A 27,948-nucleotide genomic window follows, 5' to 3' on the forward strand; every position below is an offset into this window, starting at 1 on the left:
AAAAGACAAATCTAAGTACAATTTTTTAATAAAGATAATTACAAAAGATGGAAAAATCAGCTCAGAAAGGCCAATTACTTCTTTAATAGATCAGTTTTTTGACATAATAACTCACATCAATTTTAAATACTATCACATAAAGCATGGTGGAGAAAGGAAATTTTGCTTCATAATTAGAAAACTCACAATAAAACTTGCCAAGAAAAACAAAACCAAAAAGCCATTTTGAAAATAAATACAGTCCATGCCAAAATAGTATAAAATGATGCCAGAAGTCTTCCAAAAAAAAAAAAAAAAAAGACATTTTCTTCCCAATAGTTCCTCACTTTTTTATGGTTTCTGAAATTGGTGAGACTCAAATTCAAGGGTTGTTAAGCTGTTCTGATTTGGCTCTGTTAAAAGAGGAATCAACATTTAATGACATAATCTTAATTTAAATGCAATGAGCTATCAGATTTTGAAGATTAATGCAAATAAATACCGTGTTTGTTTCTGGACTGCTTTCATCTTTAGTCTAATGATTTACAGTCCACTTCAAGCTATCCAATATAAAGACTACACAAAACTGTTTATGGCTGGGTATTTATAAATTTTCTTAGAATAAAAATACAAATGTTCCATTAGACCAGCACTTCTTAAATGTACCCATCTTATAACATTAAGAAAATCATATATAAAAAGCACAAATATACAGCTATAAATGTGTTTAATTTGAAAATTATAAAATGAGAAATGTGATTTACCCTTTGGTATCTGTTTTTTCACCACTATTATCCTTGGATTTATCTTCTTCCTTAACATCTAAAAGCAAAAATGATAGAAGTTAGAACCTACTTGGGAGTTGTATTTTAAAAAACAAATTTCACTTAGAATGTAAAAAGCTTTGATGTACCATCATACTATCCTTGAATTAAATAAAGCAACTTGTGTCAGGTGCTATTTGAGAGGTTCAAAGCATCAAGAGAACAGTATTACACTCGGGGTCTCTGATGTGGAAAATATGACACGCGCAAAGGCTGGAGGGAGGTGTGGGAAGACTACCACACATTTGACAGGTTCCCTTACAACAACATATTGACACATAAAACTGTAATTTAGGTTAATTAAACCTCATACTAGTGTGAGCCACTAGTGGTACATATCAGTATCAAAGCACTTTTTGGGTGAGAAAGGCAACAGTAAATATTTGGCCAAGAGGGCAGGTGGTTCAGGGCTAGGGATAGGACTCTGCTCTGCCCCTGTGGTGCCCACCCCAGTGGGGTTCAGGGCTTTCAGTCATGTGCACTCCTGGATAAGCCTAACTACCTCTGTACTATTCTCTCCAGCCCCCAAACTTTACATTTTAATAATATTAAAAAAAGACTGTAAAATAGTTAAGATATTAATTAAACTGTGAACTTCAGATAGCTCAAGTATACTAACCCAAAATGTGAATGCTTTCTCTAAATAAGCAAATGAAAGCTGAAAGCTATGAGGCAATAATAAAGAGAAAGTATTAAGCACTCTACATAAGCATTTCAAGGAGATGGTCTAAGTACTAGTAATACAAACACATGTTAAAAATATGAACTACATTTATTTCAACCTTTGACTTAATTTTGGAATTCTAAATGGGATCAGGAAGAAATAACTAAATTTGGACCCAAAGTTAAAAAAATCTACAGTATTTCGTTTTGTACTTTTATGTTCAGGGATTTTAACCATTTCAAGAGCCCTATAAAAATCGGGGTCAGCAAGAGAGTGGATTATGGTGCTTGTGTGCACATGGCTGACCCTAGTTTAACCCTGGCATTGCATATAGTCTCCTAAGCACCAACCCACAAGTAAGCCCTGAACACAACCTCACCTCCACACTTCTCAATAGGGTCAAATCAAAAAGTACTTTCATTATAGCTAAAATAGCAGTAAAAGAAATTCATGGAGGTCATGACAGTACAGTGGGTAAGGCATTTGCCTTGCACGCAGCTGACCTGGGTTCAATCCCCCCGCATCCCATATGGTCCCCCAAGCACTGCCAGGAGTAACCCCTGAGCACTGCTGGGTGTGACCTCCCCCAAAAAAGTAAATTAATGGAAATACACATTTACAAATAAGAAACACCAAAAGGTAACAGAAGACATTAGCAGTAATAATGAAAGGAAAGAAAAAGAGAGGTAATGAGAGAAAAGTACCAGAACAATCCTACATCTACACTGAATCATCCTAACATCTCAGTACTCAGCAGTAAAGCGGAACCATCACTGTAATGTATTGATGAGTTTGCCTTATACAACAGGAGCTAGATAATAACATACAGTGGAATAAAAACCCAAGTTAAAGAACAGAAACAGACATATGCTATGGATTCTTATCTTTATAGTTATATTTATACCTTAAATACTTCAATGTGAGAGAATCTGCTTTCCACAAAGTACAGGATCAACATAAAGACAACCAAGACTTGTATTTGTAACAATTTTTGCATACGGGTATCACGTATCTATCAGGAAATACACAAAGTGCTAATAATACAGACAAATAAGTTTCAAGATATTACGCCCCTGGGGTTGTAGTGATAGCACAGCGGGTAGGGCGTTTGCCTTGCATGCAGTCAACCCGGGTTCGAATCCCAGCACCCCATATGGTCCCCTGAGCACCGCCAGAATTAATTCCTGTGTGTATGAGCCAGGAGTAACCCCTGTGCATCGCTGGGTGTGACCCAAAAAGCAAAAAGAAAAAAAAAAAAAAAAAAAAGATGATCCTATTCCTCCCCTTCCCCAGGCCAGGGCAACTCAGTCTAATAGGAAGATATAAAATCCCGTTAAGTGCTACAGCATAATATTTTAAATAAAACCACACACCACACACACAAACACACCAGGAAAAACAAAACAACAAAAAAAGAACAGATAATGGTAGCAAATTTATACAGCCCAAAAGACTTATTTTTTTAACACATTAAGCTGATAAAAGATGACAATTTAAGGGGCTGGAGTGATAGCACAGCGGGTAGGGCGTTTGCCTTGCATGTGATCGACCCGGGTTCAATTCCCAGCATCCCATATAGTCCCCCCGAGCACCACCAGGAGTGATTCCTGAGCAGAGAGCCAGGAATAATCCCTAAGCATTGCTGGGTGTGACCCAAAAGCAAAAAAAAAAAAAAAAAGACAAAACCAAGTACAGCTCCTAAATCCCTTTCTATTTTGCCTGTTTTCTTCAATTCCAGTAGTCTGTTTTGAGGCTTTTCAAAATCATCAAGCTGGTATTGGTATAATAACTTAATTCTTTTGTATTTTATTTTTATCAAATAAACTTTAGGAAGTTAAACATGACCTTAGAATTCAACTTGAGATCACAAATGGTTTAAAAATACTCTGACGTTCTTACCCAATCAATACCACATCACCATGCCCCTTTAAGCCCACACGACAAGGTAAAATCGTTTCCTGTATTGCAGGAGTAAACATGAGTAACATTCAGAGCTCCAAATTAAAAAAAAAAAAATTAAGAGGCTGGAGCGATAGCACAGAGGGTAGAGTGTTTGCCTTGCACGAGGCCGACCGGGGTTCGATTTCCAGCATCCCATATGGTCCCCTGAGCACCACCAGAGGTAATTCCTGAGTGCTGAGCCAGGAGTAACCCCTGTACAGAGGCGGGTGTAACTCAAAAAGCAAAAATAAAAATAAAAATAAAAAGTTAAGAGTAAAGCCATCACGTCCATGAAAGACTCATATATTCAGTATTATCTACTCTGTAGATAACTGTCAAATCCTCAAATCAGGGGCAGGCGGGTTGGGGTGCGCCACATCTAGCAGGGTGCAGAGGACCTAAGACTGCATGTGAAATATGCACTGCAGTGCTTCACTCTACTGCCCACCATCCATCCTCTTCAACACTAGCCTAAAGAGCCGGAAAGGGGCTAGAGAGACAGTGCAGAGGGTAAGGCGCTTGCTATGCTCAATGCCCAGCATCATACATGGTCCTTTAAACTCTGCCAAAATGTTCCCTGAGCACAGAGCCAGGAGTAAGCCTGGTGTGGCCCAAAAAATTTTTATAAAACAAAAATAATCCCACGAAACTGCTATTTTTTTTAAAAAAACTTACATTAAAATACATTTACCAATAATCAAATCTGACCTGCTTTTTTGTCTTCCGTTTCTTTCTTATCTTCTTCAATTCTGGCTTTCTTTGCTCCTTTTTTGTGATCTGCCACGTTTCTACGACCTCCTTCCCCTTCATCCTCAGAATCTGAGAATTCTTCATCACAGGCTATTCGTTTGTCTGATGCCCGAACTAGTATTTTAATGAAAATATTGAAAAAGTAGTCACAGATCTTCTTAACAGCTACATGCACTCATGTAGTAACTAGACACCACAATAATGATCTTAAGATTAGAATAGAAAGCATGCTAAATACTGAAAACTTAGATCTGATTTAGGAAGAATTCAAAGACACATAAAAAACATTTCAGCATCTCATTTAAAACCATACAAGGTCACAGGACCTGAACAGCACTATATCCTTGGGCCCCTCACATTAAACTACCAGTCCACATAGGCTGGTAACTGCCAGGAGGGCCCCCCCATACCTCTCTCACCCAAACCTTCCAAGGAAGAAATAGTCGGAGACAAGGTTTTTTATATAAAATACGGACTTTCTGATTCAAATACAAACACACACACACACACACACACACACACACACACACACACACACACACCAGCAGCACCAAATATATTAGAACATCTATGATAGCCTTACATACCATTATGCTATAAATCTAACAATTATATTAACTGAAATGGAGAAAGGAAGAGCCTGGCAAGCTCCCTGCGGCATATTCCATATGCTAAATACAGTAACAATAACAGGTCTCATTCCCTTGACCCTGAAAAGAGCCTCCAATTATTGGGTAAAACAAGTAAGGAGAGGTTGCTAAAATCTCAGGACTGGGATGAATGGAGACGTTACTGGCACCCGCTCAAGTAAATCTATGAACAATGGGATGACAGTGATACAGTGATACAGTGAACTGAAATGGTAAATTCAAATACAAGGTAATTTTTTCAGTTCTCTGAAATAAGTGATTTTCTTTACTCCTAAACATGAGTTGCCTAAGTTGTAAATTTAGACGAATCTGCCATACATCTGAAGTCATTTGAACTGAAATTGCCATAATTTTCTCAATTCAAGACTTAAGACTCCAAAGAATTTAAATCTATTAAAAACTAAAGAATAGGGAGGAATAAAGACAAACAATAGCGTGCTTATGATGTATAGTGACGTTCCTAGGTAACTAAAACCTTCAACTGGTCATATTTTTAAAAAAAGAATACCCCCCCCCCAAAAAAAACTCCCTCAAATAAAGGCATTATCTTACTAGAAATTCTCTTATCTGGATCTTCTCCATCTTCATCTCCACTATCCTCATGAACAGCATCTTCTGGGATAGCTTGCATTTGAACGCCAGGGGCATGAGGTAACATGCGTAAATTTTCAAATAGACGCTGTCTAAATAACAAAGACAAAGTCATCAGGCAAGTTATATTTTTCAAGTCCCTCTCATATATAAGAAAATTAGTACCTATATTTTGGGGGGCTTTGGACCACATCCTGTGGTGCTCAGGGTACATTCTTGGCAGTGCTCAGCGGGACCATATGCAATACTGGGAATTGAACTGGGATCCCCTATAAAGCTCTCCAGCCCTAGATAAACATTCTTAATATAACATCTTTTTCTCTAGAGTACGGTTTCCTGAAGTGGGTAATAGCATCCTCTGAAAGGCACTTCAGAAGAGTATGGGTTATTTTTTGTTTTCTTGAAAAGGGGGTATTAGGTTGAATTAAGCTTGGAAACCTCAGTTCTGGCTTAACTTCTGAGTCCTGGGTTAACAACTACTGCAGCACTGATCAGTAAGTACAAGCAGGAGAGCTAAGATACACTTGCCAGTTGTGATACAGCTAGGAGTTAAGGATACCAACCCAGGTACCCATGTCTCTATATATAAATGTCCCTCTAAACCATTTTGTTCTTAGAGACACAGCTTTATTAAAATGTTTGAGGCAGAGCAAAAAAATGTAAAATTTTATAGTGCTCCCTACAACTTAAAAATCCATTTTACCAAAAAAAAATTATTTAAGACTATGAATGCTTCTAAACTTACACCAAGATATGTTTATCAAAACAATGATGCCTTACTTTATCTTTTCCATATATTCTGGAGTGTTCTGGTTTGTCATATTTGAGGGACTAATATGAAGTTTGAAGTCCGGTCCAAAATACTCAAAATAATCATTATATGGCAATTCTAATGAAAAAAAAAAAGAGGGGGATTAAAATTAGTTAACCAACCATGCTTCTCTTTACATATTTTGGAATCTATACTAAGCATAAGACATCTATTTTATATTTTGACAATGAACACTCACCATTGGGAATTTCACAATCAAGGGCAACTGCAGTTTCATATGTCCAACATCGAGCAACATTACGGATTGTGTATCCACCTCCCCCAAGCATCAGTAATGGTAAGTTGAAAGTTTTTACAACTTCAACACACTTAGCATGTCCTAAAACAGATAAAGATAAGAAAGAATTTGCATATCATAAAGATAATATATTAGCTATTCATCAAAATGGATTATCCAAGTAATTTTTAAAAATTTTATTTCCTGATCTAAAATTTAGCAAACACAATAAATAATCTATTTTATCAAGTATCTCTGATAGAAAGCCAAATGTACACTGAAGAATAAATATGACTGTTTTGTTTTGGGGCCACACCCAGGCAGTGCTGCAGTGCTTACTCCTTGGCTCTATGCTTAGGGAATCACTCATGGTGGGTTTTGGGGTACCATACGAGGTGCCAAGGATCAAACTCAGGTCGACTTTTTATTATTTAAACCTTGAGATAATTATGTGGGGATACATGGGGGGAAAGGTCAAGTTACAATAAAATGTTATACACCTTTAGTTTGGCTTATTACCACTTTTCCCAAAGACCTAGAGGGAATTTTAAGAAAATTTTTTGTAAGACAGTTCAAACAGGAGACTGACTGGTAGGTAGTACAGAGGGTAGGGCGTTCACCTAGCATGCAGCCAATCAGGTTCAATCCCTGAACAGTCAGGCATAAGTCCTGAGCACTGCCAGGTGTAGTACCAAAACAAAAAAAAAGGTATGTAGATTAACTATAGATTATTCTTAAGGTAATGATGCTATGAAAACATCTGCTTATCCAAGATTATAAAATATCAGCATTTTGAAAGTTTTAACAAATTTTGAAACTTTGAGGAAAAACAAATTTGAGGATAAAAGAAATGTTTTTAGGTGTCATAGTTAAATGGTTATGTTAAGTTACTAACAACTTCATCCCCAAAACTGACAAAAATGACCCATAAAGGTGTTTTTTAAAGACTAAAATCTATGGAAATTAAAATCAATAAAGGTAGTAGGAAGGTGAAAGAGGTACTTGTTGACTATAACAGACCATAGGAAACCAAACTGAAGTTGGCAGTGGGGCAAGCTAGATCATACTAAATATGTGCAACCATAAATATATTCTTCATATAAATACAGTTGTCAGCCAGCTGAAATATAATATAAATGTGCAGCTTATATTTATGAAAGCTGTTATTTTTAAGGGGCAATTATTTTCATATGATTCAACAAAATACATGCAAAACTAACAGATTTTGCCACAATTCTAATGCTGGTCATTAGAGAACAATCTTATATAGTAATTACATCTAGGTCAACACAGCTATTGTGGAATAAGTTCTACTTGAGAATTCTCCACTTAAACAAGTAATAACTTACTTCTTACAAGTTTACAGGGAAAACAATCCCAAATTACATGTAATAGCCATGATAAATCATTATTGATCCACATCAACAAAATAAAAACGAAAGCTTAAACAAAACTTTCACTGTATATACTAGCAGATTATTCTGTAATGTACTTTGGTTGTGGACATCTATTACATGTTATTGCGAATGAGCAAAATATAAGTCCTTGGTAGAACTTTCAATCTCACTTAACGTTTCTAGGAAACTTCTTAAAAACATCTCCTACCAAATGAGACAAAATTATGAGAAAATCAGAAAAAAGAGCAGTGAGAGGAACCAATACAACAGAGAAGCAAAGTAACTTTATAATTACTAGGTTATCCATCTACCAAGTCTAAGAGGTGAAATGCTATTTCTCCAAGACTGCAATTAAAAAGCAAAACAAAACAAAAAACCCTGGATGCACACGAACATATAAAGCTATGCAGATATTAAGAATTTATAATAAGTTAACTCAAATAAAAACTGATAAGAAAAACAAGTCATGCAACTTTGAAAAAAACCTTACATATGCTAAAAAGTGTTTCAGTGCTACTGGCTAATACTGTAACCACAGAACACCACAATCAAAATTAAGTAAACTAAAAATGGAAGGCAGCCGCTGAAGACAAAGTGGCCTAACAAGGCTAAACTGTCCTTCCTTGATAATGAGAAGTAAATATACAAGGATAAAAACCGTAGCAAATTTGCATGCTATCTGGAGAATGATCAAAATATTAATATTATGACTGGAATTTTAGTGAGTTCTATAAAAGTATTCATGTATGAATATATACATATATGCATTTGATGAGTACTTTACTAAGACAACATTGCTAATAAAAAAAAAATCAATTCCAAACACAAACCATATACAAGACACAAGGTTGTGTGTTTAAACAGACAAAAAAAAAATTACAAGCATCATCAAATGTTCTTGGGTGGAAAAATTTTTTTCTGATAGCATCATCTTTTCCATCACTTACCTTTGACAGTCAGATTGAAGCAACCAAGTCTATCACCAGATAGTGAATCAGCACCACACTGTAACACCACAGCACTAGGTTGATACATCTCCATAACCTTTGAGATGATCTATGTTCAATAACAATAGATAACAAATGTTAGTATCTCTAGAAACATTTTAAAATTCCGTTTTGAAAAACAAAATTATTTAAAAAAATAATACTTACAGGCTTAAATATCTGTCCATATGACTCATCATCTATACCATCTCTCATTGGAAAGTTGACAGCATAGTATTTGCCTTTTCCTGCACCAATATCCTAAAATAAAGTTTTAAATGTTAGTGCAATATTTCACAATAAAACCTAACTTATTTATTAAAATTTTTTAAAGAATAAAAGACTAGGAAATAATATCCAACTACAAATCCATCTCTAAGCTGAAAAAGAAAATAATATGTAAGTTCTGGTATTTATGAATTTCTTATGAATATCTAAGTGCCATGTAATGATTAATTGGGTAAAGAAAAAACTGCCAATTACAGACAATATAAGCTGCATTTTGTATTAGTACAAAATATTCATTCAATATAGCAACTAAATCAGAAATACTATCGAAAATATATACTTGAAGCCAAAGAATCCAGCAGGACAATTGACGCTGTGGTCCACGTATAATTCACAATCTGGCAGGTCTATTTATGAAGAAGCTTAGATTTTTGAAGTTTTACTGGTTACAGACTATAGCACTGAAATCTAATCTTCAATTGAACCCGAAACAAATATTTCTAGCTGCTGAGTCAGGTCACTCCAAGTAGATATGAGAGCCTCCCAAGAGCTCTGCAGGCACGAGGTCATGAGCTCAAACACTAGGACAACCTAGTGTTTGATGACTAGAGCAGTAAGGATGACTGCTCTGCTCTATGTGATTCCAGTAAGAAAAGGAAGAAAAGAACAGGAGGATGGGTCAATGCCTTAAAAAACAGAAACAAACTCAAAAGGGAGAAATTCAGAGACAGGCTCTACACATAAATTTTTATAGAACTGTGTTATATATGTGGACATATAAAAAACAAAAAATTATATATTAATGTCCCTATCATCTGAAAGAAATCTCAGTCCTTATACGTAACTAAATACATATGTATAGAATATACAAATATGGATAAACTAAATATGTGTGAATGTGTGAATCCTTACACTGTTGAATGAAAAATACAGCTGGGATGTACTTTAACACTAAGACTCAGAATAGATATTTTACCTAAGCTTGATGCTGGAAATTAACTTTACATTTGGGGGGAGGGGGTTGGGAGAGGTCAAACGTGGGGATGCTTACAGCATACTACTGACTGTGCTCAGGGGACTATATGTAGTGCCAGAGATTTAACCAGGGTCAGTTGCGTGCGAAGATAAGAAAGTACCTTAACCCCTCCTATCTTATCTCTGCAGCCCTCCATTCCATTTCTTATTCTGCAACTATTACTTTATCCCAGATTCCCTTCCCTCTAGAGCACTGATCCAACAATGACCTAAGATCAGAGGAATCTTCCTGTTTGATTTGAAGGAATTGCCAATTCAGACAACAAAAATGAGTTCTAAGAAAAGTTCAACTGAAACTACACATGATAACTGATTTTAACTTCTTCACAAAAATTAAGATATGCCTTTATAAATAATATCAGAAGTAAAGAATTATAATAGCATTTTATACATTGGAAATAAAATCTTAACTGTTTGAAGTCCTTATCCAATCTTTAAAAACACATTTTCTTAGCATTTTTCAGTCTCAGAAAATAAAACCGTCAAAAATCACTGAAAAATCTGTGATTTCTAGATTAATTAGAATTATACTATCAAGATATCTCTTTAAGCTTAAAGCTCAGAAAGCTTCTTCTTAATTTCCAGTGGTATGCAATAAAGTTTGCAGACAAATTCTAACTAAGCTGTAGTTCTCAAAATTGAATGTGTGAGAATCACAGAAAGTATCTAGGTCTGAGCACATACACTTTAAGAAAGACCAGGGGTGATGCTAGGATTATACTGAAGGGTGGTGTGAAAGAACACTTGGCAGTGCTCTGAAACCAAAGGGTGCTAAGAATTATACCTCAAAACCCCCGAGTCTCTAAGACAAATCAATCAACTGGATAGGGGCACTGAAGATACTCTATCTTACACGGAAATGAAATTATTAAATTTTTATTCCTGAAAGGCACAAGTTTAAACTGACTGCTCATTTTTATGTAAAGAAAGTATCACCCATTATAACTTACTGAGGGCACCATATTATGGTTAAATAAAATTACACATTTAAAAGGACTGAAGCGATAGCACAGTGGGTAGGGCGTTTGCCTTACACGGGGCAGGCCCGGGTTCGATTCCTCCATCCCTCTGAGAGAGCCCAGCAAGCTACCAAGAGAATCCCGCCCGCACGGCAGAACCTGGCAAGCTACCTGTGGCGTATTGCATATGCCAAAAACAGTAACAATAAGTCTCACAATGGAGATGTTACTGGTGCCCGCTGGAGCAAATTGATGAACTGGACGACAGTGCTAACAGTGTGAAGACACTGCGACAGTGCCAGACGCTATAGCTCCAAGGGCTGGAGTGTGCCTTGCGTGTGGGAGACCTAGCTTCTATTTCCCAGCAGAGCACAGATCTCTAGGAGGGAAAAGATCCATGGGTGTGGTTGAACTAAACAAAACAAAAGCCTGAGATGTTGTTAGAGCATACAAATGACTCATCTCTGCAACACCGTATCACCGTCATCCCATTGTTCATCACTTTGCTTGAGCGGGCGCCAGTAAGGTCTCCATCCGTCCCCGATGCGTACTAGTGTAGCCCAATGGCATACTGGAGACTCTTTCAGGATCAGGGGAATGAGGACTGTAATTGTTACTGTTTTTGGCATATCGAGTACGCCACGGGTAGCTTGCCAGGCTCTGTGTGCCATCTCTGCACATAAGCTTCAAATGACTGAACTCACACAAATTAGGAATAAGATTAGTTATCCAGCTAGATTAATCTTAGTTTTTACTCAATCTTACCCTCAAGTCTCCAGTACCAGGAAAGTATTCCCCATACTTATGGAAAGATACAGTCATCACACGATCTGTTGTATAAAATGCTTCTTCAACACCATCACCATGATGAATATCAATATCAATATATAAGACTCTCTGATGATACCTGAAAATAAAGCCATATTTTTAAAAAGTTGATACGAAGAAATACCATGGATTCAGGAATCTATGTCCCAGCTCTTGTGTGCCACATATTGATCCCTCTCCTGTATTACTACCAGTCTAAAAGACCAAATATTGAAGTTACCATTAGAGGCCGACACTCCCCTTACCAACCTTTTATACCTGTGAACCTGCAATTGATAGAAAACAAGTACCTGAGTCTTTTAAATACCTGAACTTTAGTTTCAATGTAGGTAAAAAAATTCTTTCAATCTACCCTGGTTTGGGGACTGGAGCAATAGTATAGCGCGTAGGGCCTTTTGCCTTGCATGTGGCCAACCCGGGTTCGATTCCCAGCATCCCATATGGTCCCCTGAGCACAGCCAGGAGTAATTCCTGAGTGCAGAGCCAGGATTAACCCCTGTGCATTGCCGGGTGTGACCCAAAAAGAAAAAACAACAACAACAAAAACCAATGCTTTAGACCAGAGACGGGGAAACCCCGTTTTCTGTACCAAGGGCTGTTTAGGTATTTTTAACATCATGTGTAGGCCATACAAATATTTGTGCATTTACACTTACATAATATTATGTCTTATACAAAACTATATGCATGTAACTAAGTCTTGGGCAGCTGATGAAAAGCTGACATATCTATCTTTCACGTACTAGGGCCAGAACACATGATTTCACTGCCTACCCTAGCTTTGAGACTATTACTTTAAAACAGCTCTTTAGTGAATCTTCAATGTAATAAAAGGGTTGAAAATCTAGTCCGTAACCCAAATTTAATCAATGGCCTTGGCCAGAGAGCTAATACAGCTGGTAGGGTGCTTGCCTGGCATGCTGTCAAGAGGGATCTGATCCCCCAGCATCCTATAGGGCCCCCTGAGCATGCCCAGGGGTGATTCCTGGGTGCAGAACCAGGAGTAAGCGCTGAGCATGGCCAGGTGTGACCCAAAAGCCAAAATCAAACAAATAAAAAATTTATACAGGCTTTGAGATTATAGAATCATTTTAGTATTTTTTGTCTTCTGAGCCAGACCCAGCAGTGCCTAGTACATACTCCTGGCTCTGTGCTTAGGGATCATTTCTGGCCGTGCTTGGTGAACAGTATATGGTGTCGAGAATCAAACTTGGGTCAGCCATGCATGGCAAGCACCCTGCCTACTATACTAGTTCTCTGGTCCCAGTATTTTTAAATGACAAAACAACAACAAAATCAAATATTACATGTGAATATTATCATGAAACTCAAATGTCTATAGTGCTATTGAGACTCCATTTATGTACCTTGGCTTATGGTTTATTTTGTGCCTCAAATGCAGAGGACAGAAATGAGAGAAGCCACATGAGGTATTCATTAAAGTGTTACTTGGAACACTTCAAACTGTCTTGACACAGTGATAACAAATGCATTTTTAAGTGTCACATCTACCACCATACCATCATAGCATCTTGTGGAAGAAAAAAAAAACTGTCTCAAAGTAAGATAGTGAACTTCAAATGTTATCTTGATAAGACACAATGAACTGAGAACTGTATTGCTGCTGTCAAGGCAAAATAATGGGCTTTTTATGGGAACACTGTCAGGAGTAACTCCTGAGAGCAGAGACAGGAATAAACCTCTAAGCACTGCTAGGGGATGGCAGGTGAGGAGGGCGGCAAAACCAACAATAAAAGTAATGGGTTTTTATACAGATACCATGGTCATGCAAGCTGTAAGCATGTCAGCTGGGGCCAGAGTGATAGTATGGTCCTCTGAGCACCACCAGGAGTAATTTCTGAGTGCAGTAACCCCTAAGTACCTCTGGGGATGGCCTCCAAACCAAAAACAACAAACAAAAATAACCCTCAAAACCAAAAACCAACAAAAAAAAAATAGCCTCATCTCAGAACCAGAACTTCTTCACTAAAGTTTCAGAGTGAGACCATATGTTGGTTGTCATCAATTAAATGTTTAAGTTGTCTGACTGAAAATGCAGCCAGGACTGGAGCAATAGTACAGCAAGTAACGGACCTGCCTTGCATGCAGCTGACCCAGATTGGATTTCTGGCACTGAATATGGTTCCTGGAGCCCCACCAAGAGTAATGCCTTAGCACAGAGCCAAGAATAAGCCTTGAATACTGCCAGGTATGACCACCGAGACAAAAACATTACTTTAACATTTTAAGAAAAAATATCCACTATTAAAGAACAAAGCGCTATTCTATTATGCAGAACCCAAGGCAGCTGGCTAGGCTCTTCCAAGAGGCAAACCTCCCTTTCAAACAGGTTTCAAAATCCTGCCTTCAGAAACTGAAATTTAAAGTGTTAAAATATAAGCTTCTGGGGCTGGAGCGATAGCACAGCGGGTAGGGCGTTTGCCTTGCACGCGGCCGACCCGGGTTCGAATCCCAGCATCCCATATGGTCCCCTGAGCACCGCCAGGGGTGATTCCTGAGTGCATGAGCCAGGAGTGACCCCTGTGCATCGCCGGGTGTGACCCCCCCCCCCCCAAAAAAAAGCTTCTAAGTTTAAAAGGGTGCTTAATAGCAATTTTAGATAGATGCATATACTTTTCATTCTTAGTTCTATTAAGGATATGGCAAATTTCCTGTACTTCACAGTGGTTTTGAATGAATCTAAAAAGATTCACCCTTACTTTTAACCTATCTTGACTCAACATTAAAAAACAATAGTCATAAAGGGCCCGAGGCTCTATTCCCAACACTGCAAACCACTCGAGAGCCCCCAAGTCATAAATCCACACTGCCTTAATTAACATACTTTTCCATACGAAAATACAAATTAACTTACTTTAGTAATTCAAGGATGGCAAGCACAATATCATTAACGTAACAGAATCCTGATGCTTCTGATTTCTTAGCATGATGTAATCCTCCAGCCCAGTTAACAGCCATATCAGTTTGTTGTCGGTTTAACTTCACAGCCCCAGCTATGAAACAAGACAGGGAAGACTTAAAATTTATAAAGTGAACCAGGGAATTAAATGGACTGAACACAAGCTTTACATACTGGAGACCTGCATTTTATTTCCAGTACTGCTGGAAGCGACTACCTTGAGCACAAATCTGGGTGTTGCTCAAGCAGTGACACATGCTGCCCAAAACAAAAAATTAAGTTAAAAAATGTTTAAATTTAGGGCCAAAGCAACAGTACAGTGGGTAGGGTACTTGTGTTGTACGCAGCTGACACAGATTCAATCCCAAGCCCCCCATATGGTTCCCTGAGACCCACCAGGAATGATCCCTGAGCTCAGAGCCAGGAGTAACCCCTGAGTACTGTGAGTTATAGCTAGCCCAAAAAAAGCAAAAACAATGAACAATTTTTAACTAGGTAAGAATTCTAAAGAAGAGTTTACTGCAAGATAGGCAGAATATTATATAATTATAAATATTAAGGATCACTATCTAGATCACTTTCTCTTCAGAAAGATATTTTCCAGTATCTATGATCTAACTGGACTGGAGCACTAGCACAGCGGGTAGGGCATTTGCCTTGCATGCGGCCGACTGAGTTCGATTCCTCCATCCCTCTTGGAAATATATCTAGAGTATCCCGCCCGCACGGCAGTGCCTGGCAAGCTATCTGTGGCATATTCGATATGCCCAAAACAATAACAACAAGTCTCACAATGGAGACGTTACTGGTGCCCGCTCGAGCAAATCGATGAGCAATGGGACAACAGTGCTATAGTGCTATGATCTAATTAATAGTATAAATAGTCTCAGTAACAATGGAACTAGAAGAGAGGAAAGAAACCAAAAAGTGAAAATATAAAATGTTCTAAGGGTTGGAGCTAAAGAGATAATACAGTGGGGAGGGCGCTTGCCTTGTACATGGCCTCCCCAGGTTTGAGCCCTGGCATCCCATAGTGTCAACAGAGCACTGCCAGGAGTAATTCCCAAGTACAGAGCCAGGAGCTGCCCCTGAGCACTGCTGGATGTGGCCCTTCCCACCACCACCCAAAAAGAAAAAGAAAAAAAAATTTTAAGAGCTAGGAACATATTTCTTGTTTAAACAGATTAATCCTGAGAATGTTTCTTAACTGTACAGTACATGCATCACATGTATGAGTACTGAGTCTGATAATCAAAACTTCCCCTCCCTCACAAGTTATGCTCAAAGTGATGTGTTAAACATAAAATACAAGTGGTTTTAAAGACAATCACACCATGGGGGGAGGGGAAGTTCTTTTTGTTATCAAAATCCACCTCCACGAAACTTTTCTGGTTATTTACTGATAAATAATCCAATGAATACAGATCAAAGTTTGAACAAACTTTTCAAACCTGACTGGATCAGGATACTTACCAACTGAGCCACCAGTTGAGAGCTGACAAAACTCAAAGAGTCCATCAAACACTGGACAATCCTCCCCAACATTAACTGTAAAAAAAGGGGGTCTTGTTGATTTCAACCAATTCTGTTAATTCATGGAAGCTTTTCTTACAAAAATAATTTCCTTCCAATGCTTTTTGTTTGATGTAATCACAGATGCTGGCTTGAAATTTAAAAATACAATCATTTTATCCAGAGCATTACAAAAATAATTTCCTTACCATGCTTTTTGTTTGATGTAATCAGACGCTGGCTTGAAATTTAAAAACACAATCATTTTATCCAGAGCAATTAAAGCTATATTTGAAATGCCATCATCAATTCATGTCAGGTTTTATGGACTATCTCTATTCTATTTATCAGTAATCAAGAACTTCTTATAAAAGAGCTTTGCTTTTATTACTTTTTAAAACAAACAACTTTCTATTTCTTCTCAAATATATGAAATAATTTTTTAATTAAGTGTTGTATACTTTTAATCTTTTAACTTTTTTTGTTGTTGTTGTTTTTCAGCCACACTCAATGGTACTCAGAGCTAAATCCCAGCAGTGCTCTGGGAATTGTATAGAAAGTTAGGTATTGAACCAGAGTCAGGTCATGCAAAGCAAGCACCTAACCCACTGAACTACCTCTCTGTCCCCTGCTTATATTCTCTAACAATACACAGATCATCTATAGCTGAAATGTATTTATTTAATCGTTAATAACACAGAACTGGCTGATTAAGCCTGCAGTTAACTTTGGTATCACTGCTCAAATATCTTAATATCTTTATCTTAATTATCTTAACATGGCACGGAATTATGTAAATTTTGAATCAGTCCTGTAAATTCATTTGCCCTACAAATACCGATGTCTTCTGAGTCTTAGAAACTCCATAGAACAAATACGTCTTCTAATATTACTAGTTTTCAATAATAGAACATTAGAAGTCCACATGCATGAAAAGGCTGAAATTGACTGATTTATTATAGCATTTTTTCTTATCAAATTATAGAAATGTGTATGTGGTTCTGTGAATGAGTGTCTACCCATCATTTCAGATGACCTTCTGCACTCCACCTTCAAGTAACCAGTTGCTAGCAGTAAAATTATAAATGAGAGCACTACAATAGAGAATCAAACTTCAAAAGCATCACAAAGAGAGGTAGATTACATATTTGTACACTAATGCATACAAATCAAAAAATCACTAATAGTAGGTTAAAATTAAAGTTTAATCTTTTTTTAAAGCAGAAGAATACAGGTATATTATTATCCCAAACTGGTTTGAGACTAAACAAAAGAGCATAAAATACAAACTACTCTTTGGCAGACTTGTACATGGCAGGATCTTTTAAATGTAGTCTTAGTATTGTCCCAATACTGTCTCAAAAACAAAATGAAAATACTGCATTAGATCAGGAATAAAACCTAGATTTGGATAAATCCACTTAATAAATTTATAAAAATACTCATTATATTTAATATTAATATATGAAGTTTTAAAATAAAAACGTACATCTCTGCATCTGCTTACTATACTCAGACATGTTATCTGGTCTTATTGAACGTAGAAATTTGATGTATTCATCACTGTGGTATTTTGTCATTTCTTCAGCAGTGGCTTTATGGGGCCTCTGTGAAGAAAAATAAGTATCAGAACTGTGGAATCACAACTGGTTTATCAGAGTAATCAAATGCCAAGCATACACTTTCGTGCAGTCTTTTCCAAAGAAATTACACTTGCCCAAACCAAATAGGCAAATTTTGAAAAAAATTCAAACTTACATGTTTTAGGAAGAAATAATCAACCCAAAGTCAATCTATATTCCATTTTTTTAAAGACAAAAGTTTCTTTGGTAGTGGTGTTAGTAGTGGACCAACTTTCTATACCAAAATCACAAACAGCACTACTATAAATCATGCTACATCAATTAACAAAAACTTTTTTTAAAGCATTAGATTAACAGCAACTGAGTACTCCTTTGTTTTAGCAGAAATAGATCAACTGTTAGTCAAAATCCATACTCAAATTCCACTCTTACTTTCTATCATTTAGTTTCTGTCCTACAGTGACTTGAGTGCTCATCTCTTCCTTTTCTTTTGTCTATCATAACAATCCTCATTCCAAAAATTTGTTTCACATAAACAAATCCCACAAGCTTTCTTAACAAAACTTTTTAAAAACTTTTTCTATATATCTATATCAAAAAGGAATTAACTCACATTTTATACAACCCCATTTACTGTTTTTTTTTCCACAGCTAAGAGTTGCTGCATCTTGTATTTATCTACATATACACCCACCTTTATCTACAAAAACATACAAGGCAGTTGTAGTTTATATGTACTCTGCTGGCACAATACAGTGTTCCCAGGAGGCAACAGTTTATTTGTAGGCTTAATTTTCCACATAACTCTTGTTCTAACATCACCTGGCTAACTCTTCAGTAGCACTGAGAACACATTAACTACTGTTAAAACAATATGCTAAACTTAAAAGTTTTTCTCCAGAAATTAAGTAGTAGGGGTAGGTGTTTTTGGCTCACACAGCTGTTGCTGTGCTCAGGGGAATATTTATAGTGCCAGGGATCTAAATAGGGTTGACTGTGTGCAGGAAAAATATCTCAACCCTTTTTCTCTCTCCGATCCAAGAAAAGTACTTTTTAAAAGGCTGAAGAGGTAAAAAGGGAGCTAGCTATAGGTCCCATGTTTTCTTAAAAGAATAAAACAAACCATTTTCATTCAGACTTTTTCATCTTCTAAACGTCTTTCAAAGGAAGCTTCAAAATAGTAGTTAAAAAAGAAAATCAGTGTTAAATATATTTTTATCCAAAAGAATACTCACATATATTTCCATTTTTCTATATAAGCCATAATTTAGCAGCAAGTTATGAGTCATGCGGATCCTATGTGGTTTCATGGGATGACCCTGTCCATAATAGTAATTTCCAATGTCACCTAAAATAGAAAAGACAGACAAGGAATCTTCATGAAATACTGAATATACTGCAAGTTCCCCATGAAAAAGCATTAACCATTCAAAATAAGATCTGAGATCCTTAATAATTACGTATTGCATAATTTTAAAATGTTAGAAAACTGACTTACATACTTTTTTAGTATGTTGATTAATCCACTTTTCAAGGTATTAATATTCTGGGGGATGGAGATAGTATAGCGAGCGGGTAAGGGAACTGCCTTGCATGAAGGCAACCTGGATTCAATCCCTGGCACGCCATATGGTCTACCAGGAGTTATCCTGAGCACAGAACCAGGAATAACCCCGAGCATCACCAGGTGTAGCCCAAGAATAAAAACCAAAACAAATAAAAATAGTATTTTGAACTATTCGTGACTTGTAAAGTTATCGTTCCTAGCTTTTTAATGACGTCTTTTACCCAGCGACTTGAAATTCATACAAAAGATTTTTAAACAGGGGCCAGAGGGATAGTACAGCGGGATCGGCCAGCGGGATCGGCATTTGCCTTTAACGCAGTCGATCTGGGTAAGGTGTCAGGCATCCCATATGGTCCCCAAGCACCACCAGAGGTAATTCCTGAGTGCAGGGCCAGGAGTATTCCTTGGGCATGGACAGTTATGAATTAAAAAAAGCAAAAAAAATAAATAAAACAAAAACCAAAATAGTATTTTCTACCAAACTCTAATGAAATTAGTGACATTAAAAAGAAAATTGAAGGCTTTATAGACAGTACAGTGGGTAAGGTGCTTGCCTTGCAAGAGGCTTACCTAGGTTTGATCCCCAGCATCTCATGAGCACTGCCAGGATTAATTCCTGAGTGCAGAGCCAGTAGTAACCCAGAAAGAAAGGTGGAGAGGCAGGGTCAGAGGTGAGAGGGGGCGAGGAAGAGAGGGGGAGAGAGAAAGGAGGGGGAGAGGAAGGAGGGGAGAGAGGAAAGGAGAAAGGGAGGAGACTTGATCAGGGATAAAAAGCTCAGCAGCGGAGCACTTGCAAGTAGGTGTGGGACACTAGTTTAACTTCTGGCTCCACCAAAAACAAAACCCCCCAAAATATATGATAGTAAGAAAGCATCCTAAATTGATAGTATTTTTAAAAACATAATTTAATGGGGGCTGGAGCGATAGCACAGCAGGTAGGGCATTTGCCTGGCACGTGGCCAACCCGGGTTCGACTGCCAGCATCCCATATGGTCCCCTGAGCACTGCCAGGAGTAATTCTTTAGTGCAGAACCAGGACTAAGTAACTTGCTAGTTGTGACCCAAAAAGCAAAAAACAAAACATAATTTAATGAACACTTTTAAGAATTGTATTAAATTAGAAATTTCTAGTCTTTAGATAATCCATGTATTTTCCACCATCATGATTAATGTACTTTTACAAATTCTGATTACATACACATTTTTGGGAGAGGGGGTCACACCTAGTGATGCTCAGGAGTTACTCCTGGCTCTGCACTCAGGAATCACTCCTGGCAGTGCTCAAGGGACCATATGCGATGCTGAACCTGGGTCGGCTGCATGCAAGACAAATGCCCTCCCAGCTGGACTATCGCTTCGGACTCTACATACACACTTTAAAAATGCTGTAAAGCTAGAAAACTTTGTTTTTTCTATACATTTGATAATAACCCAAGATGAACATTCACTTCTGGCCACACCTGTTTATAACGCCACCATTTGACTTTGTTGATGTTCCACTTCCTACTTTACTCATTTTTGATACGTTCTTTTGAAAACAATTTGTGTACACAGTCATCTAAAGGGAAAGATCTCAGTGAAGAAGCCAACAACAAAGCTTAGACAAAACACAGGAGGAAAGCAGAGCTATGTGCTATCTACTGTCAAGCTCAGTTATAGGTGGTAGTGCACAGTTTCTCCAAAGAACTCAATGAATTTTTAGACATACAAAGTTTACTAGATTGTTACACAGCATCATTTTCAAGATAAGAAAAATAACTGCTATTACTGACAAAGGAGAGCATGAGTGTGAGAATAAAGAAGCTCCAGTCTTCACATAGTTTCTGCCTCTATGTAAGAATTACCAAGATGAACTATCTTTTTTATTTTGGAGTGGGGTAGCAGCATTTAACATATTTCAAGTACATATTAGGAAGCACTAAGTACTTCATACATTACTTATTAATCTTAACAACCCTATGATACAGGTATTAAAAAGAAAATAAAGATAAGAAACTCCTTATTCATCAAAGTAAGGCACTTTGAAATTCTCAATTTTTTTCAATATATATGGCTTTCAATATTGTTTTGGCTACAATTTAGGGCCCCCAGTCCCATCAAAATGATGCAAACTTAAGGAAACATTCTGTTCTGTACTGCATCACCCTGCCTAAAACTTCTAATCTACAAAAAAAGTTCCAATAGTTTTAATCTGAAAACTTCCTTTTAAAAAAGTATCCATTTCTTTTTAAAATAAAAACTACATGATTACTTGGTGCCATATTTTAAAATACTTCAAGTAGAAAGGGACTGGACCACACCTGGTGGTGTTCAGAGGCTACTTGATTCCTGACTCCGTGCTCAAGAGTGATACCTAGTGTGGTTGAAGGGACCATAAATGACAAACGTATACCTCTTGTACTATCTTCTCCAGCAAAGTTCATTTCTATCCTGGCGGTGCTAAGGAACTACTCCTGATTCTGTACTCAGAAATTCTTTTTGGAGATGCTCAGGGGACCATATGCAGCACCAGGAGTCAAACCAGGGTCAGCAGCATGATCCCTCCCTACCCACTGTACAATCCCAACTGTACTCCCCACCCCCAGAAGACATTAAATTTTATATAAACAAGCATTTGATTACTGCTTTCAGTCTTTCATCAGACCACCCACTACAATGTTTTTCTACTAACACTTCTCTCCACTTAAACTTTTATCGGTTCTCCAAGTCAGGCCAAACCTGGCCCAAGTCTTCCTATTGGCTTCCTACCTGGTTAATTGTGTTTTATTCTAAGTAACTGGTCTTTGCAGTTTGCAAGGTCTTTTCCAAAAATTCATAAGGGTTATTAACCCATTTCTTCCTTCTGGGTTCCTTTTGTCTCTGAGAACCCAACAGAGGTCCTGTTACTCTTTTACAGTTATTTATTTCCTTATTAGGTTGTTAATTGTCTTTTGTCTACCTGGCATAGAGTAGGGACTTTAATAAAGCCATGTAACAATTCTGAACCTAAATTTCAAAAGTAAAATACAAGCTAGGTGCTATAGAAAGAGATCTAGAATTTATTAACCAGTACAAACATCTTTATACTTGAAATTTTAATTGTGATCTCATCCATGTTTCAATGTTGTCATTCCCTAAGAGATTATTAGGCATTCACTCCTCTGAAATGTTTCCTTTAAGGATTTCTCAATAGAAGCACTTTAAATTTTTGTTTAAGGAAATAAGTATTTAATGATATTATTTTTGTAGCACACACAAAATTTTTTTTAAGTAGTGAAAATAATTTATCCCTTGAGCTACCAATGAGAATAGCAATCTTGTAATACCTATATTTAGGTATTAGGTGCTTATATCTCTTTGAACATAACCTAGTTAATATAGAAAAGGGAAGCTGGAGCAATAGTTTAGCGGGTTGGGCATTTGCCTTGCAAGTGGCTGGCCCAGATTCGATCCCCAGCATCCCATATGGTTGCCCAAGCACCACCAGGAGTATTTCCTGAGTGCAGAGCCAGAAGTAATCCTTGACCACAGCCAGGTGTGACCCCAAAAGACAAAATAATTAAAATATATAGAAAAGGTAGTAAATGATGAATTTTGAGCCAAACAAGGATAAAATCCATTTACCTAATTCAGAGTGGTTATAAGAATTAGGGAGAATGTTATATGATAAAGTATCTTATGTAAATTACTTATCACTGATTGATCAATAGGTTTAAAAACTTAATTTTTTAAAATGGCAATATAAACAGTATTCAGACAAATTATCCTCAAAAAGCATATCATATTTTCTAGTATAAGAATGAGTTTTATATATATAAGAAAGGGTGAAAGGTAACAATGGGGTTTAGGATAACAGGAGAAAGCCTCTGATATGGTGGTAAAACTGTAACGAAGTCACTAATAACATCAAGAGAATGAAATCCATATACTGAGAAAAAAATACTGTCTTATTTCAGAAATAGGACTCTAAGTAAATATCAATGGTCAATTTTTAAACTGTGCTCTAATTTGTATAGCACTCATTTACACCAAAGGAAATGATTCCCTGCTTTATAATTTCAAATACAATTAAGAACCTATGCAGTTTTTAAGTTGGATCTAGCAAAAGACTGCCAGAAGAAATTTTTAAACTTAGGCACATTCTAGGAAACAGGATCTTATTAACATGTATAAAGAAAAAATTTAACTTTCACTAAAAGTGCTTTTCTCTGAACACTTGTCTCCATTTTGTTGTTCCCTATCAAAGTGAGAAAAAAACTAGAGCACACATTAATATACCAAGTATGAGCACAATCACATATCATAACCATCAACCAGAAATTAAATATCTTAAAGCTTAATTCAAAACAAAATATACCTAACATTTTTAGATGAGATTAAAAATGAGTATTGTAATCAGGACCTAATAGTTTGGTTTGCTAATTTACTCTAAAATAGACAATAACATTTAAAAAGTCAGAAGACCACTTGCAAGCCAAGTGCCCTATCCTTTGCATATCTCTCTGCCCCTTAGAAGTCAGAAAGGATTCTCAGTGACAACTGCATTTTATAGATTACTGATACAGTGCATACAAGATATAAAATTGTATATACAAGATGATCAAGATTTTGAAGTATGTTTTGGGAAGTGCTGAAGGTAGGAGTCAACAGTTAAAGAAGAATTACTCCTATTTCCACAAGGTTTAAGGATACCTCAATCTACTGATCATTGTATCACTGTCATCCCCTTGCTCATGGATTTGCTCGAGCAGGCACCAGTAACGTCTCCATTGTGAGACTTGTTACCAGTTTTGGCATATTGAATACACCACAGTAGCTTGCCAGGCTCTGAGAGGGACAGAGGAATCGAACCTGGGTTGGCCGCCTGCAAGGCAAACACCCTATATCTGTAAGTTAACTTGGAACCAGAATTCCAGTGACGCCAGAAAAGGGTGTAATACTAAAGACTACAAAGTACATGAAGAAAAATACTTGAGACATTTCTTTCATTTGGTACATATGTATCTTGGATATGGGCTGGAGCCATAGTACAGCAGGTAGGGCATTTGCACAGCAGAGCCTGGCAAGCTACCTGTGGGGTATTCAATATGCCAAAAACAGTTAACAAGTCTCACAATGGAGATGTTACTGGTGCCTACTGGAGCAAATCCGATGAGCTTCCGATGACAGTGACAGTAACAGTGACAGATATCTTGGATAGAATGTTTCCAATGATACAAGTCCATTTCCCTGATTACAGAATTTGCTACTCCTCTCTTTCCCTGTACCTTTCTTTTACCAAATCAAAGTATCTAAATGCTGATGCCCACAAATTTTCATTTGGGGGGAGCCTCCCAACCAGTTCCAAGGGTCAGGGACCACTTCCTACAATACTTGCCAAATAAGAGGGCGACACAGTCAAATGCTACTCAGACTCAACCACTCTTTTGGCCACATCCTGCAATGTTCAGGGTTCGAACCAGGCCAGACACTGGCAAGACAAATGCTCTGCTCTGGCCCCAGGCCCAACACACTACTCAGTGTTCTTGTGGGTCAAGCAGGGACCCAAGATTCAGCTTGAATCATGTGCAAGGCAAGGTCCCTAAATCCTGATTTAAATAAATAAAACTTATGCAGAAGCTACTTTGCTTGAACCCTCACAAAGTAAAAAGAAGAAAAATTACTATTGCTACCTTACAAGCTGACAAGAGGGTCTTTTGGAAAATAAAACTGTTTTTGGAATTGTAAAGTTTAGCAAATATCAACTTACTTATAATTAACATTAATACCTATTTAGCATTATCTACAAAAATATATTTCCCCCTAAATAACCCAAAGATTGTTTAAAATATAAGCTTCTGAAAATTTCACTGTGAAAATGAGTTCATAGAACACTCAAATATTTTTGAACGTTTAGCTACATATCTGGTTGCTAAAGTAGCTAACTGAGTGTCTACAATAAAGTTTTAGTTCAGTTAGAACTTTTCCACTCTGCCTATCAAGTCTTCAGCTTGCCTTTGGGAACAATGTCTGATGCCATCCTGTCAACTACGCTCATCATGAATGGGCCTGTAAACAAACAGCTGTTCATACAACCGACACTTAAATATCTCCTAGTGGCCCACTTCAGGTCTGGTGACAAAAAAAATTAAAGCTCTTTGTCTCTTAGCCTACCATAATGTCAAAGCAAGAGCTGCAGGGAAAGCTCCAGCACCAGTTTGCCCAACCTTTAGAAAGAACTTTCTCCTTTAGCCCAAGCACTGACAAATCTCTAAACCTTAAACAATATCCTTAAAAAAGAAGAAAAATTGACACAAGGCTATTTACTGGAAAGGTTTCTGCCAGTGAACCCAAAATATGCCATGAACTCAGACATTAGAAACTTTTAAGAAATTTAATCCATGTTAAAGTCACAATGTACTCCATTCCCTTCTCTCCACCCTTCAAAGATGGCATAATCTCAAATCACTCTGCATATACATAAATGTAGCCCTCTTAAAAAATATTTTTAAAATATATGACTGCTAGTACTAGCTGCCAAATGTTTAAATTTCTTTTATAAGATAATAATTTTCACAAGTGACACAACCAGCTATAGTCATTTTTACGTAAGATTCATTGATTACCATTAAAGATACACTGCATGACTATTTTCAGATTAAACTCGTAGTTATTTGACTTAATGCCCAAAGATCTTTTCCCCATCTCTAAGATTCTGTGATTTGAGAATTACAGGGAACGAAGGAAACGAACCTCAACCATTTGTATGAGCAAAATGGGAAAAATGGGAACTTGCATGTCCTGAAGACTAGCTCCTTGGTGATATTTTAAGAATTCCTATCTTTGGTGAGTTAATCAAGTAGAAACACTTAAGCGAAGTTAAACGTTTTTACAGCAATCTGTGAAACAGGCTACTAGTTCATTTGTCACCACTGACAGTGGCACCGAAAAATGAATTTCACGAAAAAATCTGCAAAAAACTACCCCCCAATGAGAGAAGCCCTGAAATGAGCGGCTCCGCCTCTTGCAAATTCACCGTACCTTGAGCTCAAGCTCACCGGGTGATGGGACGACTTCTGCACTAGTCCTCAAAGTTTTCCCACCCCAGCGCGGAGTAAACCTGGAGTTTCTGCGGAAGCCATACACCCCCCAAACGGGGATGCACTTCCAGATCGAACAAAGCGCAACAAAGAAGTGGGTGGCAACCACCTCTCACCGAGGCAAGCCAGGACACATCAAGTTCCACCCTAGCACGCTCGCACCCTCAGCTCCCGCGCCTCCCCACCGCCGATTCCCCCTCGGCACCAGGGAGGGGGGTCGCTACCGCTCACTCCCCACCCCCACCGAGCCCCTAAGGGACCCCGTGCCTGGTCACTGGATCCGAGAAAAGTGACGCTTCCAGAACCCGGCTAACAAAGGCGAGGACTGCACCCCCGCTGCACAATCCGGGGGCAGCGTGCCCACAGGCTGGGCTTGGGGTCCCCGTCCGCCCCCCCCGCCCCCCGCTCTGCAGCCCCGATCCGGGTCGAGGGGCTCGAGGTGAGTCTGGCCGCGGGGAAAGCGCCCGTCCCGGCAGCGGGAGCCCCCAGGGGCAGGGAGGGGACCGAGTCGGGATGGAAGGAAGGGAAGGGGCCAAAGGGGTGGAGCTCCCGCGGCCGCGGGGCTTTGTATGCCGACCGAGCAGGCTTGGCGTTTGGACCGGACCCCGGAGGCCCGAGCCGGGCGCGCCCCCGAGCTCTCACCCCACTCTCCGCACCCCGAGGTGGCGGGGGCGGGGCGGGAGCTCGAGAGCGCGCGCGACCCCGCGGCCACAGACCCCGCGGCCGGCTAGGCCGAGGCGGCGGCGGCGGCGGCGGCGGCGGGACGCGCGGCCCGAAGAGCGCGGGCTGCAGGGGGAAACGCCGGGCGGCCCTCCCCGCTACTGCCGGCGCTGAGTCGGCGGGGGGCTCCCCCACCCCGACCCCCGGCGGGCGTCGGGTGGGGAACGGGTTAAGAAGCGGCCAAACGTCAGCCCCTCCTCCTTCCCCACCCCTCAGCCCCGGCGCCCACTCGCGACGGCGGCCTGGCTCCCACGACCGCCTGCCCGGCCTCTCACCATCGTAGTAGTAGCAGACTTTCTTCTTGCCGCCTCCCTGACTGTACGCCATGGGCTCCCCGGCCACCTCCGCCTCCCGGCTTGGGCTATTCCGGCTACTGCCGCCGCGGTTCGGCGGGGACAAAAAAAAGGGGGGGGCTGGGGCGGAGGTGGAGGGGGCAGTCCCGCGGGGAAGAAAAGCAGGCGCCGGAGCGGGGGGGAAAAGGGGCAGCGGGAGGGCTCGGAACCGCCCGGCCGAGGGGCCGAGAGCGCAGAGCTGGGGGTGGCAGCGGCGCCAACTCGCGACACTGGGGAGGGGGAGGGGGCGGCCAAACCACCTCCGGAGGCCGAGGGGAGATGGGACGAAGCCACTGCAGTCGCCGCGGGGGGAGTAGAGGTACAACGGGAGGAATACGCTTTCAGGAATCTTGAAAAATTAGGTTTAAAAAATAA

At 38.9% G+C, this 27,948-nt stretch overlaps 1 protein-coding gene across 1 annotated transcript; it reads right to left on the minus strand.

The window, feature by feature from the left end:
• Positions 1–12: 12 nt before the first annotated feature.
• Positions 13–27,821, minus strand: HDAC2 (histone deacetylase 2). The gene is made up of 14 exons (XM_055137175.1): positions 27,517–27,821; positions 19,132–19,244; positions 17,803–17,920; positions 16,275–16,349; positions 14,757–14,895; positions 11,819–11,960; positions 9,000–9,092; positions 8,793–8,901; positions 6,410–6,550; positions 6,180–6,288; positions 5,361–5,491; positions 4,117–4,272; positions 744–801; positions 13–392 (listed from the first exon to the last, which is right to left on the minus strand). Exons 1-14 carry the CDS (start codon positions 27,566–27,568, stop codon positions 362–364), a joined length of 1,467 nt encoding a protein of 488 aa, XP_054993150.1. The 5' UTR covers positions 27,569–27,821; the 3' UTR covers positions 13–361.
• Positions 27,822–27,948: the final 127 nt, after the last annotated feature.

This window comes from Sorex araneus, chromosome 4 (genome assembly GCF_027595985.1).
Source record: "Sorex araneus isolate mSorAra2 chromosome 4, mSorAra2.pri, whole genome shotgun sequence".
Classification (NCBI taxonomy): domain Eukaryota; kingdom Metazoa; phylum Chordata; class Mammalia; order Eulipotyphla; family Soricidae; genus Sorex; species Sorex araneus.

Coding starts and splice junctions, on each gene's coding strand:
- HDAC2 (XM_055137175.1), bottom strand. CDS start 27,568: ATGGCGTACAGTCAGGGAGGCGGCAAGAAGAAAGTCTGCTACTACTAC. Junction 17,921..19,131: donor ATAGAAAAATGGAAATATAT/GTGAGTATTCTT, acceptor TTTTCTTCACAG/AGGCCCCATAAAGCCACTGC. Junction 6,551..8,792: donor CTTCAATCTGACTGTCAAAG/GTAAGTGATGGA, acceptor TATCTGTTTTAG/GACATGCTAAGTGTGTTGAA.